Source organism: Myxine glutinosa, chromosome 9 (assembly GCF_964187855.1).
Source record: "Myxine glutinosa chromosome 9, kmMyxGlut1.1, whole genome shotgun sequence".
In the NCBI taxonomy this organism is placed as follows: domain Eukaryota; kingdom Metazoa; phylum Chordata; class Myxini; order Myxiniformes; family Myxinidae; genus Myxine; species Myxine glutinosa.
In genome coordinates this window covers 67,716,000-67,731,932 of record NC_136269.1, presented here as the reverse complement: position 1 = coordinate 67,731,932, position 15,933 = coordinate 67,716,000, and the positions used below count along the sequence as shown (strand labels likewise).

The window sequence follows — 15,933 nt, the reverse complement described above, 5'->3', positions numbered from 1 at the left end:
CTCACAAGGTTCAGACATATATATGGTGGCGGCCATCTTGGATTTTGACCTGGCGACCCAATTTTCAATATCCTTCTTCCTTATGCCTAGATACACCCACACACCAGATTAGACGTTAGTACTTCGCTTATTTTTCAAGATATTCCGCTCACAAGATTCAGACATACATGGCGGCGGCCATCTTGGATTTTGACATGGCGACCCAATTTTCAACAGTGTTCTTCCTTATGCCTAGATACACCCACATACCAGATTAGAAGTTGGTACTTCGCTTATTTTTCAAGATATTCCGCTCACAAGGTTCAGACATACATGGCATCAGACATACATGGCGGTGGCCATCTTGGATTTAGACGTGGGTTGCACCCACACACCAAATTAGAATTCGGTCCTTCGCTTACGCACGCACGCCCGCACGGATGGATGGACACACGGACAGAGGGGAAAACCATAGTCCCCCTTTTGCTCCGCGGTGCGACGGGGACAATTAATTGACCATAGGCGCCCGCGGAACTACGTAACTTCCGGTTAGTGCACCCTTCACGACAACAGTCACGTGATTGGATACGTTGAAAACAAACCACAAAAGGGCACGTGTTACAGCCGGAAATTATGGAAACGGTGTAGGTTATTTGACATAACTCGCTTAATTCTTGTCTGATCTTTAAAATTTTAACTTTCCGACAAGCTAGAAGTAATTCTCTTTCTAACAATATAAAGTTTTATGAAAAATAATACGAAATGTTTGTATAGCCGCCGCGGAACTATGTAACTTCCGGTTAGTGCACCCTTCGCGACAACAGTCACGTGATTGGATATGTTGAAAACAAACCACAAAAGGGCACGTGTTACAGCTTACTTCAGGTAGTCTCGCCCTCACCTATTGACCACTCCTGGCGATGCAGTATGCCAAAACAAAGATGAAAGGAACACTAAATGTCAGTTCAAATACCTATTAAACTAGGGGGCCCGTTGGTCCATTGGACCAAATTTTAATTGGGGACTTTTGGATCTTCAGGGACTTTTGAATTATCAGGGTCATCTGGGTCTTTTTGGTCCTCGGGGACTTTTGGGTCATCTGGATTTTTGGGGTACTCAGGGACTTTTGGTTCATCGGGAGTTTTTGGTCATCAGAGACTTTTTGAGTCTTTGGGGACTTTTGGGTCCTCGTGGACTTTTGGGTGATCTGGGTCTTTTGGGTAATCAAGGACTTTTGGGTCATGGGTCCTCAAGGGTCTTTTAGGTCCTCGGGGACTTTTGAGTCATCAAGGACTTTTTGGTCCTTGGGGACTTTTGGGTGATTTGGGTCATCAGGGACTTTTGGGTGATTTGGGTCCTCGGGGACTTTTGGGTCCTCAGGGGTCTTTTGGGTCAAGTGTTAAAGGGTCTGCCAAGGTCTAAGCCTTAGACCTGTGTGTGTGTGTCATACCTTTTCACATCTATTAATTAATTACGTACTATTCAAATGTGCCTTTTAACCCTTTAGACTGCTGAGATCCCTTAGACTCTAAGGGGTCTCAGCAGTCTAAAGGGTTAAATTATATAGATAGGAATGTAGTTTTACCTACTTTTCGTGGAATCCTTTCAAGCTACGAGAATTATAACACCAAAGGATGTTGCAGGAAGTAAAACTCTGTCGAATGGTAGCAGAATCATTGCCATTGATAGAGGCAGCTCGGAAATATGCCGTCTGAAGAAGATGATTATCTATATAATAATAGCGTAAGGACTCGACTTTGTTATCCCTTTTACGCCGCACCCAGTGACCCGATGCCCACGGCACTAATGGATTTACGATCTATGAACCGTGCTCTTTGTTTATCACATACAGCCATACTCTAGAAATCTAAATTAGCCGACGTTGTGGCCCAAAAGCATCCGATTAACTGCCGATACGACGCCATCTTACGACGCCATCGTATCGGCGTCTGCTGGGTGAAGGCGAAGCAAGCCGTCCGCTGATTGGACAGGCGAAGGCGAAAGCAAGCCGTCCACTGAGTGGACAATCCAGAGCATGCATTTGTGCCGGTGTCGGCGATCGTTGTTCATATACGCACTCTTCATTCTCATCTTTCTTCCTAACTCTTACTCGGACAAGCAAATCCCCTATGCCATCCATAATGGTACACTCTATCCATACACCACATCCTCCCTTCCGTGGATGTTCCACGGGTTTCGGCTAGTCTATATAATAATAGCGTAAGGACTCGACTTTGTTATCCCTTTTACGCCGCACCCAGTGACCCGATGCCCACGGCACTAATGGATTTACGATCTACGAACCGCACTCTTTGTTTATCACGTACAGCCATACTCGAAAAATCTGAATTAGCCAATGTTGGGGCCCAAAAGCATCCGATTAACTGCCGATACGACGCCATCTTACGACGCCATCGTATTGGCGTCTGCTGGGCAAAGGCGAAGCAAGCCGTCCGCTGATTGGACAGGCGAAGGCGAAAGCAAGCCGTCCACTAAGTGGACAATCCAGAGCATGCATTTGTGCCGGTGTCGGCGATCGTTGTTCATATACGCACTCTTCATTCTCATCTTTCTTCCTAACTCATACTCGGACAAGCAAATCCCCTATGCCATCCATAATGGTACTCTCTATCCATACACCACATCCTCCCTTCCGTGGATGTTCCACGGGTTTCGGCTAGTTATTATTATTATTATTATTATTATTATTATCATTATCATTATTATGAACAAGAAGATGAATTCCCGGGTTTGACCGATCCAGTTTTTTTGCTTTATTTTGCTTTTGCCTTGGTCTGGAGAACTGAAAAATGATCCCTACCTCGACAATCAGCTGAACAGACCAGGTAGGCTCTCATATGTAGCCGAAGTGAGTTTGTAAAGAAGATAATCCAACTTTAGTTTTGTATGTAGCAGATGGGAGCGACATTTTTTTCCACACCACCCCTACATAGAGAGTACGAATGTACTCTCTGATACAGACGGACAAACACTGTTCTAGACGGCTCTGCCCGATGGGCTACGTCGAAAAAAAGGCTGCCACTACCTTTTACCTTTACTTTCTGTTACAGAGGCCTACCTTCTCTTTTGCCTTAAATGCCACACTGAGGTTGCGCAGCACAAGCGGTCCATCCGGCGTGTAACGGAAGTTCACCCGGTCGAGCACAACTGTTCCGTTAGATGGCCAGTCTTTTGGTGGAGCCTGACCCTCCCAAGGAGCTTCAGGCTTCAGGTCACTGTACTCCATCACTCGCTCCACCGACGTCATCTGCACAACCAGACATTGATGTCGTGTAAAACCGTACGTGCCTGTGCATGCACACATAAAAAAACAAAAACAAAATGAAACCTCAGTGGATCATCAGCGTAGCGTGATTCTGTCATGTGGGTTTCCTTCCATTTCAGGCACGACATCTTCAACAGAAATACGCTGTCATGGTGGCTAAATGATACAGGCAAGGTAATTTGAAAGTTAAGCAAGTCTACTCTATCTAGACTTATCTTTTGAAGGTTGGTTTTGTTGCGACCTATCCGTTCCGTTGTTTGTTTCGTCAGCCTGCTTTCCTTTGTTATTTTGCTCTTCCATGAACTTTGCAAGTTGCCGGAAAAAAAAAAGTGACTTGTTCTGCAACACTGATGTTTGGCAGAATGAAGAAGGAAAGCAAGCCAAACCAATTCACAAAATATAATAGGCCTCATGCCACGGATGTGTCATGGGATGTGCTCAAACAGGACACGATTTGACAAAAAGGCATCTGTCTATATCTCACCCCACCACTTTCAAGTGACATTGCGATTTTTGATTTCATGAATTGCACCTTTCACTTGCTCTTTTATCAATGAATCATAACAGTTAAAATAAAAATCGCTAAAATAATCCCTTAGTGACTTGGTGGGTATGCATCATCGTACCAGGTTCTCCACTTCGGCGCTCTGTCTGACGCCCCACTGGAACATGCCGGTGAGGCTTGTGGCATAAGACACGGCAAGTCCAACATCGCCTGCGTTGAGCACTACAGTGACAGGGAGAGAAAGGAGTCTGTCGTGGAGCTGGGGAGATGATAATAAAGGTAACGAGGATGAAATAACTATATAATTCGTGTTATATCAGTTTGCTGAGCAATTTGAAGAACAGCAAAAGTGAAAAACAAGAAACAAGCTGTGAAGTCAATGTTAATTTTTTAAATGATCATCGTGGCTATTTTTAAAAATAATTACTGGAAAAATCTGAACTGCGGAAAAAAATCCATCCAAAATGATTGTGAAGCAAGTGATTTGAAGGTGTGGAAAGGCAACATGCTCAAGATAAGCGCTCACCGCTAGCAAGGAAGATGGAGCAGAACGAAACTGCGGTGACAAATATGGCACAAAGTACATCTAAGCGCACGGCGAGCCAGCGTGATGTGGTCAGGAACAAGAACCAGGACGCTGAAGGAATAAGGAGTGGGATAAAGGGGATAGATGACACAAGGCAACAAAGAAAAATCTGCTGGATGACGTTTTCAATCGTAATGACGCATTCCTCCCGCATAATCTGACTGGGTAAGACTACTTGCGTGAAGCATTAGCGTCCAATCAAAAAGAAGGGTATTCGACTGTCCTGACTCCTTAATGGAAACATACTCAGCAGAGAAAAATGAGCATTCTCCATTGTGCCGTGTCCTTCCTTGGTAAATCTGAACCTCTCAGTCAACAAGGTCTTTGTCCATAGCTTAATGAAGTACTGCTCTCCACTATAGACAGGGCCCCCGCTTCACACCAGTCTCGTCTGGATTTTGTGTAATCTAAAGCTCTCAATATTAGTGGCATCTCCTGTGATAAGACCAAAGCACAAGGCCTGTTTCTCTTACATCTCAGACATCTGGTTGGTGGCCTTTCCTCTGTTATCGCTTCCTCTGGCCCTACCCAGTTCCTGCAGGACATGTGTATTATGAAGGAAAAAGCAGGGTTTAGCAATTGGTTCACTTTTTTTCTGTCTGTCTGTCTACCAACGTCAATTTATGATCGAGGAACAAAATTTCATTTAAAATGAATGTTATATTTTGAACACTAATGGGAAAACAAACTTGTACTTTAACAGTACTTTGGCTCTGAATTTGACCCAACCGCAGATGCGCAGCGAGGAGCGAGATACCTTTTTTTACTCTGTCTGCCTGTCTGGCGGTCAAAAAAAATGTGTGACAATCATTTCCAAACAGGAAGCATACTGTTTTTAAGGTCGTCATAAAGGACACAAACAACATGCATGAAGAATGAATGTAATGTGTTAAATGGTGTGGTGTAAAAGACGTTGCATCAATGGCGGTAAACCTCCAAAATATTTTTTTCGATAACCTTTAAAATCTTTAATTTGTTTAAATTTAATTATACACTTCAACACTGTAGAACACGAATCGCCTTTTTGTCAATTTCAAAACCCTTCCGTTTAACAGTACTTGGACAAGATATTATGACATTTTACATCATCTCGGCCAATCAAATTTGCTGCTTGCAGACCCCGCCCACATCCTTTTTTCTGAAGTGCTCTATGTACTTTCTAGTTTTTACAGAATTCCACTGCTGGTTAGAGTCCCAAAATCCAGGTTTAACACCCTTCCCCATTCTGTTATACCTTCCTTCTGTTTCTTAAACTTCCATATTTTACCTACTCTTCCCTCCAGGGATTTATGCTGGAGGTGCACCACCTCATGTTATCCACACCTCCCAAACTACCACTCCATTCCTACCTGCGCTCATTTCTTCACCAATCATACAAACGCACTTGCAGGTTTCTTCCGCTCCTCTCGCTCCTATTTTGCAGTTTGTTATTTATTTTGCATGCCCATGAACCCATGGCCCCACTGTTAGTACTGTACAGCTCACTCTTCATTGGGACTTGATTCTGTATACAAACATAGCACAAGGCCTACAACAGAGAACTTTGGAGCTTCTCCATTTTATAACACCTCCCCTCACGTCTTGCTTCAAGTCACACATTCCTCCATCAACCCCTTTGTGAAACTCCAAAAATCCAGGCTTATTGCTCATGTTTCATGCTCATGTTTTATTGCCCTTTGTTTCTCTGTTCTCCTGCTTGGGGGACTTCCTTCCTCATTCTCTCCAAGGCTTCAAAAGTTAGTAGTGCACCACCATTTTAGGTCAACCTTCATCCCTATGCGTGCAATCTTCTAGTGTTTCCTCATTAACCCTACCTCTCCCCATCTATTTGCAGGTTACTATATTTCCTTCTTTCTTCTCTCTCCTCCAGTTCATTCATTCTTTTGTTACATTGGTGCGCTGTCCCACTGCAATTGTGTTGCCGTCGATCCTCTGTCACCTCACTCGTCCATGAACCTACGCTTTGTGTCAAAAAAGAATGCTCACCTGTCTGACCTTGAAATAGTAATAGCACTATTTGTGAATTACAAAGGAATAAAGTATGTTAAAAACATCAAGTGAGCATTGTGATATACATTACTAAATTCAGGCCCACAATAAAGGAAGGGAAGATATGCTTCAAACATAATTAATAGCGAACATCTCACTACAGACCCACGGCCCTACACGCTCTGCATATCCGTACATCATGGACTCCGTTGAAATCCCAATATCAGACTGACACACAGGAGACAAGTTAGCGAGTGTTAAAGCAAAGGTTTCACGAGGGTATCCGAGACAAACCAGTGTGAAGATCCTGCATGCAGTCAAAGGCATTTTGGAAACGCTGCTGGCCTTTGTACACACGGATGGTTTCCAGTCCAATTAGGCTTGAAGAGAGGTGTGAAAAGACTGGACTACGAGCTGGGGGCATGAATATGAACAAGAAAGACAGAATAAACTGAGAGTTAATCGTTTCATTAAGCTAAAGCTAGTCTTAGTAACATGACCACGACAAGAAGAATCAAATTTGGAAGAAGCTTGATGTCATGAGTGTTGGAGATATGAGAAGTAACAAGCGTAAAGAGGGGAAAAAAATGGAGGAGAGTAAAGGAAGCGGAGGAAAGAAATTTTATTGGACTTTGGGTGTGGAAATGGAACATGCGTTATGGGAGGGGGAATAGGGGAAGAAGATATCAAAAGTTCTTCCATTTTATCTATGTAATTTGCAGATGCCCCCTTTTCATTGTGGAGAAACAAGCAGGTGGTTATGCATACTTGTTGACTCAAGGCGCTTGATGTCACGTGAAGTTGCTAGGTAGTAGTGGCGAAGAAAAAAGAAGGCGCCGCAAAGGGGTACCACCAGAATAAGCAGCCATGGGATGACACTCACAGCAACAATGATCGCACCGATGATCATGAGAAATAGCTGGTAAAATAGGTAAGAAGTTCCATTAATTCAATGTGTTATTAATTCAAATATCTAGGCCGCTGCTGATAAACCGGACATCATCTGTTGAACAGAATCCCTCCTCCCACAGGACATCCCTGACTCCTCCGATTTGACAGGACTGAACCCCACCCTGACGGCAGGGTTAATAAGTAGGGTAAAACTGTGAGCTTAAGATTGTTTATGTGTCTTCACACGGGAGGTGGGGGGGGGGGGGTGGAGCTTGTGCTAGCTATCTAGATAGGGGTTAAGATTAGTTTCCCCGGTATGCGATTGCCTCATGTGGTTTTTCCCTACGTTTTAATAACAAGGCCAGCCATAAAAACCCTCGTTGCGCCAACAACAACAACAACAGTAACCAACATGCATGCTGACAGAACCCGAGCAGAGCGATCGACAAGTAAGCCCGCCACATGAACAAGATAGGAAAAAAGGCCCCGCCCAATAGAGGCGGAGAATCTGTGGGCAGTCAAGAGGGCCATGAGGCCCCGCCCCCGAAGTGCATGATTGGACGGCATGATGTCAGAGCGAGAAGGTTCGAAAAGAGGAAGAGGATTGCTCCCACTGTCTTTCTCTCTCGTGCTTGCTTCGTATCGGGCGGTCGCTCTTTGTCCTTTGTCTTTGGCTCTCGGCTGAGGCTGGCTCGTGTGTAGCTTTTGAGGAGAGCCTTCGGAGCTGTTGTGGGACTTTTGAATAGTCGGAGGAGGAGGTGCTGTTGACGGTGGTGCTCCGAGGCAAACGGCCGAATTATTGGCGGTTATCTTTATGGTGCATGTGGGACAGAAGGTGGCGAGGTGCTTACCTGAATGAAGCACACATGTTGATTCCCGAAACCCACGAACAAAGAAACATGACACAACAAATAAAAGTACCACGATAATGATTTAATAAAAGTAAACGTAATGCAATAAAAATGAAAGGTGAGGTAAAGCTGATATATTCAACTTGAGGATCCTCCACTCAGACACAAAGACGAACAAGGGTAAACATAAATTAAAAATAAATGTTCCCTTTTTAAACGGCTGGCACACAGCTCTGGTCCAAAATGCATTGAGGGGCTTGATGGCCGCCACAGCCCGCGCAGCTACCCGCGTGGGAAGCGCTCCCACAATGGCGCCGAAAACGCCCAGGTGTGAGCAAGCAGTCAAACGGCCCTTCCTCGCTTCCACCACCAAGCGCAATGCGGCTTCAGCTCCCCCGAAAAGCACCACAGTCCAACAACACCCCCTCCTCCAACGTTGCAAAAGTTCACACAACAGCTCCGAAAAGTTCTCCTCATGAGTGCACCTGAGCCAGAAGCAGCTAAGCCAGAGACAAAAGCGACCGAGAGAGAACAAAGACCCAGATAGACCAAAAGACTGAGAGAGACTCTTCTTCTTCCTGCTCAAATATTCTCTATCTCTGACGTCACCCTGACCAATGGCCGAGCTCCATCAAATCACCCCGTGTCTCCATGACCAATGACGAAGCTTGGGGCGTGACCTGTCAGTTACAATTCTTTGGAGGCGGAGTTTCGTTGCCGATCGAGAATGTTCAGACTTCTGTCTGCATTTATGCCGGATATGGTTGGTTAATGGACGGTTGTTGTTATTGTTTTTGTTGTAACGAGGGTTTTTATGGCCAGCATTGTTCTAATTGTAAATACATAAGGAAAAAACACCAAGGGCAATCACATACTGGGGGAGAACTAATCTTAACCCCTATCTAAAGACTTGACATTTAATATGGAATATTTTTTTTGTGGGGGTGAACTTACTTTTCAAGATGACTTGGAACCAAAAGTTAATTGGAATTATGTTTAAATTATTCTAGATTTTGTTAATGTGACCTTTAAAAGAAACAAAAACCACATTTGACATTTCAAAGCAAATAAATTGATCCTTGAAAGTGATGTAAACTGATATCGAACTCAATTCACGGACAGTACTGTGTTAAACTTCTGTACGTTTTCCAGAAGTATCTCTTTATTTTGCACATTAGCCAAAAAATTTTTGAACAAAAACATAAGTTAAATTACGACTGGGATTACGGACAGTAAAATTACAGTTCAGTACTTCGTGTAACCCCCACGAGCATTCAGGAGAGCACGTACACGTTGAGGCATGCTGTTCACGAGATTTGCCAAGGATTGGACAGGAATCGCTTGCCATGCAGTGACAATAGCCTGCTGCAATGCACGCACAGAGGTAGGCTGCTGGTCCAAGTTGTCGATGTGACGTGTTAATTCTGCCCACAAGTTCTCTATCAGATTCATATCCGGGGACATGGCAGGCCACTCCATATGCTCTACACCACAGTCAGCAAGAAAGTGTTGGATCATGCGAGCACAATGAGGCATTGTCATCTTGGAAGACAAAGTTTCCTCGAAAGGCTGCACGAGCAAATGGAAGCAATGTTTCTTCCAGAATGGCCCTGTACTTCAGGTTTCCATTCAGAACAACCAGGTCAGTTTTGCCCCCTGCATGAAAAGCAGACCAAACGGTCAGCCCACCACCTCCAGCTTGGACTCTTGGCACGATACAATCTTCGTTGTAGGCTTCATGCACTTGTCTGCGCACTCGGATGCGGCCATCTTGACGATAGACCAGAAATCTAGACTCGTCACTGAAGATCACGTGATTCCAGTGTCCTGGCTGCCATTGACGGTGCTCTCTGGCCCACTGCAATCGGCGCTGGCGGTGTTGTCTGGTGAGGCGTGGCTTTCTCAGGGGACGCCTGGCATGATAGCCTGCTTGAACCAGTCGTTGGTTGACTAGCCTTCTGGATACAGGCACATTTGCCAGTTGCTGCCACTCAGCCCTAAGCTAATTAGCTGACTTGGTACGGCCATTGCGGACTAACCGGCGCAGCTGGCGATCATCCCTCCTTGTGGTTCTGCGGGGACGTCCTGGCCTCGGTATTGGAGAAGGGACACCCATCTGAGCATTTCGTTTCAGGATCTTTGACACCTGACCTTGAGTGATGCCATACTGCTGAGCAATAGCGCGCTGTTTCATGGCGGAATTTCTTAAAGCCACCACTCCATGACAAACAGCATTGTCGAGTTGACGGACCATCTCCAGAGGAAGCGGCAATAACTTTTGTAGACGTGCAGCAGTTGTTTTCCACTAATACAGAACGCAACAACCCTTATATACCTGATTGTGAAGCAATCGTCAAATGTACCTGTCCGTACATTTTGTCATGCCACCTGTGATATAATCCTGTTATTGACTTCTTGCTGCGACAGACAATCAGTGACATGGTTCTTTTAACAAAGAAATCACCGAGGCGTAAAAGAAACTCACCAGATTGATATACTGAGTTCAGAAAGTAAACCCAAGTCAAGAAAAAAAAAATCCATATTAAATGCCAAGTCTGTATTTACCATAGCTTCACCCCTCTTGTGAAGACACGTAAACAACTTAAGCTCCGGGTCTCCATACTTAATTCATCGAGACGTCTCCTACGCGTCCACGGTCCATGCTATCCCTATACAATCCTGCCTCCACTATGGTAAATCCATCATCTACCTCCACAATTGTAACAATACATACATACATACATTCATAGTACATACATACAATACAGAGAATTACCTCATTACCTCCACCAACGAAGGTGGACAGAGGTTATGTTTTCAACCATCTGTCTGGTTGTCTGTGAGCAAGATATCTGGTCGGTGAAATTTGGTGAACAGTTTGGGTGTGTGACAAGGACAAATTGATTAGACTTTGGTGAAGATCCAGATCCAAATACCATTGAGTGATGGGGTGAAAAACGATATATAACATGATATCTCAAAAAGTAATGGACAGGTTAAAACGAAACTTGGTGGACATGTTGTGTGCATGTAACAATGGACAAATTGATTAGATTTTGATGATGATCCGAATCCAGATCCGAATACGAATACGAGAATTTTTAAAATTTTTGAAGTGATCCTTCATCATTGAGAGACGGGACCCAAAAATGATATATAGCATGATATTTCAAAAATTTGTGGACGAGTTATGACAAAACTTGGTGGATCAGTTGGGTAAGTGACAGGAACAAGCTGATTAGATTAGAAGGTAGATTTGGGTTCAGGTCCGGATGCAGATCGGCCTATCAGTGGATGCAAAATGTAATCTATTCAGCCTGGCGAAGATATGCATTCTACCGAGTGCCGTTCTAGTTATTTCTGGTTTTCCCTTCATTGCAGCAATCTGCAAACTAAGGTCATCAAGTTTTTTGGGGGGAAGGGGAAATGCTTAATTTTCATTTATAAATGCTTAATTTCATTAAATTTTCATTTAACCTAAAGTAAATTGTCACAAATTTTGCATCAAATAGCACATCTTGAAGGTATGGAAATAAAATACAGGTGGAAATTTTTACCATAGCCAAAGCCAAAGTGATGCACACCCCAAGCCTCATCAGACACCCGGCAGAATGAAATGCAAGCTCTCACTTGGCCCTCCTGCCTCAACAATCTCACCTGCCTGACAGGACAACTGAGCTCCTCCGGGCATGCGTGACGAACCATGTGCCATTCCATGACACTTATGGTACCGGCCATGATTATGGGAGTGGAAGAGACATAAATCCAAACACGTTTGGAAGAAGTCAGCAGTCTACTATTATCTCCTGTCAAGCTTCAGTCTGTTTACAACTGCTTCTGAAGCCCTTCAACATTTTGAGTGAGCAGAATAAATCCTGGGAATTGAATTACATTTGTAAATGAAGGCTCATGTCCATGGAACCAGTTAAACCTTAAACAATTTTCACAGATTAAAGGGCCTTCCAGTGGCAAATAAGAACAGATGCATCTTTAGAGGATAAGTTGAAAACTAACTACATGCATTGGCTTTGTGCAGTTATAAAGTAGGTTGTTGGATAATATCATACACCTGAACAGAAGTAAGACCAGCAGAGTTACCTACCTGTTCTTGGCATCCTTCCCTCTGCAACTCATTTTCTCACCAAACAACAAAAATGTATTCAACCACGCAAATTGAATGTCACCTTAGTGATAAACAACCCAAACTTACAAAATAAAAGGAACAGTGACACACCGTTCAAATTTATTATTGGGCCTAAAAATCAATGTGTCATGTGAAAACTTTGTCCTTAGACTTGAATGATATTCACTGTCTAGCCTTCACAGAGTATCTAAAACGAGTTCCCTTCCAAAGACATTAATGCAGAAGAAAGCCATTCGGCCAATGGTTCACCTACCAGGAATCAAAACCTAGGTCTCCCGGATGAAAACCAGAGATGATACCACAAGGGCATATGGGATATCATTCCTCTCTGTTTAACACTTAAATTTGGTCAGGTGTATATGCAAGTGATATAACTTTTAAAAAACTGTGGTAGATCTGAGCCATCTTTTAATATAATACTTGGCCGCCATGCCGACAAATTTCAAAGCATGCAATTCCACCTGCTCAGGCAGGTAGGATAGCCAAGACTCACCTATGAATCTAAAATCTGAAAGCTACATCTAGCCTGGGTTTGAATCTCAGCCCAGCTTTAAACTGTCATCCTGGTGTTTCACAGGCAGGGCTATGTGTATGCCACCCATCAGATGGACGTTAAGCCGGAGGAGCAGTGGATGTGAAAGAACCCACCGTGTCTTTCACGAAGAGGCATCGAGTTATCGTTGACATCCGAAACAGCATCGCATCTGTCTCTCCTGAATTCTGTGGAATGTGAAATTCTCATTATTGGCCTCTCCTGCAATGAAGCTGAAACACAAGGCCCCTTGCTCTCATATCACAGACAAGTTGGTGGCCTATTATAAAAATCTCTTCTCAGATGGTGACGCCCTCTTAGTCTCTCTGCCCTCTCAGTCACTTGACCCTCCTCTGCTCATGTATTCGTCCAGTGAACCCCTCCTGGTTAAACTCCCAAAATATTCAGGCTCATCTCACACCTCCAGTATTTGATTTTGCTTTTCTCCAATTTTTGGAACTACCTTCCAAAAGCATTTCAATCGTGTTTTCTTTCCAGGGCTTCAAGCAAGCGGAACACCACAATATTGCGTCGTCTCTCATACATTCCCATGATATTTTCTTCCCCATTACTCAGTCTAACCCAACCATCTTTCTTGCATGTTCATGTATTTCCTCCCTTCCTGTCTCCTCTCTTTTTCTGTTTGTCCACTCCCTTGCCTTTTGTCTGATTGTGGCGACGCTGCACCAGTCAGTATGTTGCATTTTTACCATCCGTCACCTGACTCTTCCACTCACCTAGATAATGCATAAAAAACGGTCATTATACATTACGAGTGTCCTCATCATAATCCATTTTGGTCATCATGAACAAGTCATTTAAGGTAGCACAAGTTTTCAGCAGAAGACATTTGTTATTTTGGTTTTTTTAATGCAAGTTGTAGAGTGCTCCTCAGAAAGTACGAGTTATTGACATGTTCTCATAAGTAGTTTGCAGAAGCTCCTCATCATCCAGTTCTTCAAAGCAAGAGGGCTTTAAACACATTAAGAGGTTAAAATTTAAAACAAGACCTGAAATGAAATTTTGATTAAAGCCAAGTTAAATTAAGGGGTTAAATTAAGAGATTTAAATTAAAACAGAGAGAGAGAGAGATAGGAAGGGGAGAGAGAGAGGGGAGGGAGAAAGGATGGGGGTGAGGGAGAGCGAAGCCTTACCACATGTCGCTATACGGTACAGACCAGGAGGGAGTCAGCCTAAGCATTTTTAATAGTTGAAACTGCTGCTGAGGTCAATTCGGCAGTTAAAATGTTGAAATTCTGTTCAGGTGAAGAGATTCTCAAGCTTTGTGGAAATTAAATAAAGGCATGAACACTGGCATTTATAAGCATTGCGATGTATACAGGAATACAGCGATGAAGATCAGTTATATTACCACTCGTAAATATGAAGCATTATTGTACAGAAACCGACCTGTTCTGAGGCAAGACATGCTTGGATTGAGTGGACAAAATGATGGAATTAAGACCCCTAGCTGAGCAACCTGCATGCAGGCTGATTAAAGTTAAGCTTGTTAGCATAAATGATCTTCAAAAACATCCAAACAACCAGTTTTCATTCATTCAATCCCTTGGAGGTCGATAAGTATGCCTGCAATGTTTGGGGCCGCTAGATTTCATGGTTTTGGAGTTATGGAGGAGACGCACACATACACTGCCTTTTATTATTATAGATTATCTCACCACCTGTGGATGTAAATTAAAACGTTAATGGGCGGACAAAGGACTGCATGACTTATGGAAGGAAGGAACTGCTTTAACATCTCATGTCGACTTCGTCGTATACGAGCTAAAAATGAAACAAGCAATGCCTTGACATGAAAATTCATTACGAACACTTGTCAAGCGTTCTGTGTTTATGGTCTTTACCAAACAATGCTTGCAATGTCATGCAACTCAAAGAACACTTACAAATGGCAAGTTAGTTCATGAGGCAAAATTAATGGTGTGGCCATGCTATCTGATGGACTTTGTAATGCCAATGTTACCAAACCTTAAGGAACGGAACCCACAGAATGCTCGGGGCGACCAGCTATGAAAGGCAGGTCCAGAGGGAACCAAAAACACCCTACCACATCTTTGTCCCCTTCCTCCCCCCCAACACCCCCACAGTGAGATGTGGGGACAAAGATTCCTTTTTTAAGCTTGGCCAAAAGTAATGCCACTTTTTGGATGACAAACACATCATTCTCTCTCGATGTTGGTACCAAATTGTCACTTGCATTATTCCAGACACTTTTACATAGAACGGTGCGCATTCAGAAGCTCTCTCACCTGCATAAAGTCAACCATCGTGAAAGGCAAGAGATCATCCATCTGTCCAATGTCTTTGGAAAACCGGTTCAGAACCCGTCCTGAAATGCAAGTCAGTATATAAAGATTTACTAAAAAAATAAGAATACAGAATACAAAAAAATAATACGCAACTTATGGTGAACCTGCAAAATGCATGTCTGTTGAAAACATACCAATCTGACATGGTAAATGAAATACAGAGCAGAATGCTTACAATGCAAATGAGATTTTAAAAATGTGCTGTATAGTAATATTAAAACGACACTCAGTAGAGCGCATACCTCCGCCAGGCTGAACTGTTTGTTTTGTATCGCAATGATAGGCCGGACCTCGATTCGGATCTGAACCAAAATCTAATCGGCTTGTTCTTGTTACCTAACCAATGTCGCCAAACCAAACCAATGTTCTTGTCCACTCAATGGTGAAGAATCACTTATAAATTAAATAATTATCATATCCGAATCCACATTCAGATCTTCACCAAAATCGAATAGATTAGTCCTTGTCACACATCCAACCTCTCCACCAAGTTTCGTCCCAATCCATCCACAACTTTTTGAGATATCCTGCTATGTATCGTTTTTGGCCTTATCTCCCAATGGTGACGAATCACATAAAATATTCTACCAGCTGGATCCAAATCCGGATCTTCACCAAAAATCGAATGATTTTGTACCTGTCACATACACTACATCTTTGCCAAATTTCATCCGAATCCATCCATAACTTTTTGAAATATCTTGCTCACAAACAAACAGACAGACAAACAAGAAGACGTCATGCGGAGCACAATACTTGCAAAATACGCTCTCCCCCCTCCCCAAGAAAAAAAATTCCATTGATACAGCAAATTGTCCATTTCATCAAGATTAAAATTGA

The 15,933-nt window shown here is 43.3% G+C and overlaps 1 protein-coding gene across 1 annotated transcript in view; it reads right to left on the bottom strand.

The window, feature by feature from the left end:
• Nucleotides 1-15,933, bottom strand: part of ABCC4 (ATP binding cassette subfamily C member 4 (PEL blood group)) — a 157,296-nt gene that overhangs the window by 35,592 nt on the left and 105,771 nt on the right. The window contains exons 14-19 of the mRNA XM_078784419.1: nucleotides 15,034-15,113; nucleotides 7,114-7,264; nucleotides 6,640-6,759; nucleotides 4,297-4,407; nucleotides 3,892-3,992; nucleotides 3,059-3,247 (exon numbers count right to left, since the gene is read on the bottom strand). Of these exons, the coding sequence (XP_078640545.1) occupies nucleotides 3,059-3,247; nucleotides 3,892-3,992; nucleotides 4,297-4,407; nucleotides 6,640-6,759; nucleotides 7,114-7,264; nucleotides 15,034-15,113 (752 nt within the window). The remainder of the gene's footprint in view (nucleotides 1-3,058; nucleotides 3,248-3,891; nucleotides 3,993-4,296; nucleotides 4,408-6,639; nucleotides 6,760-7,113; nucleotides 7,265-15,033; nucleotides 15,114-15,933) is intronic.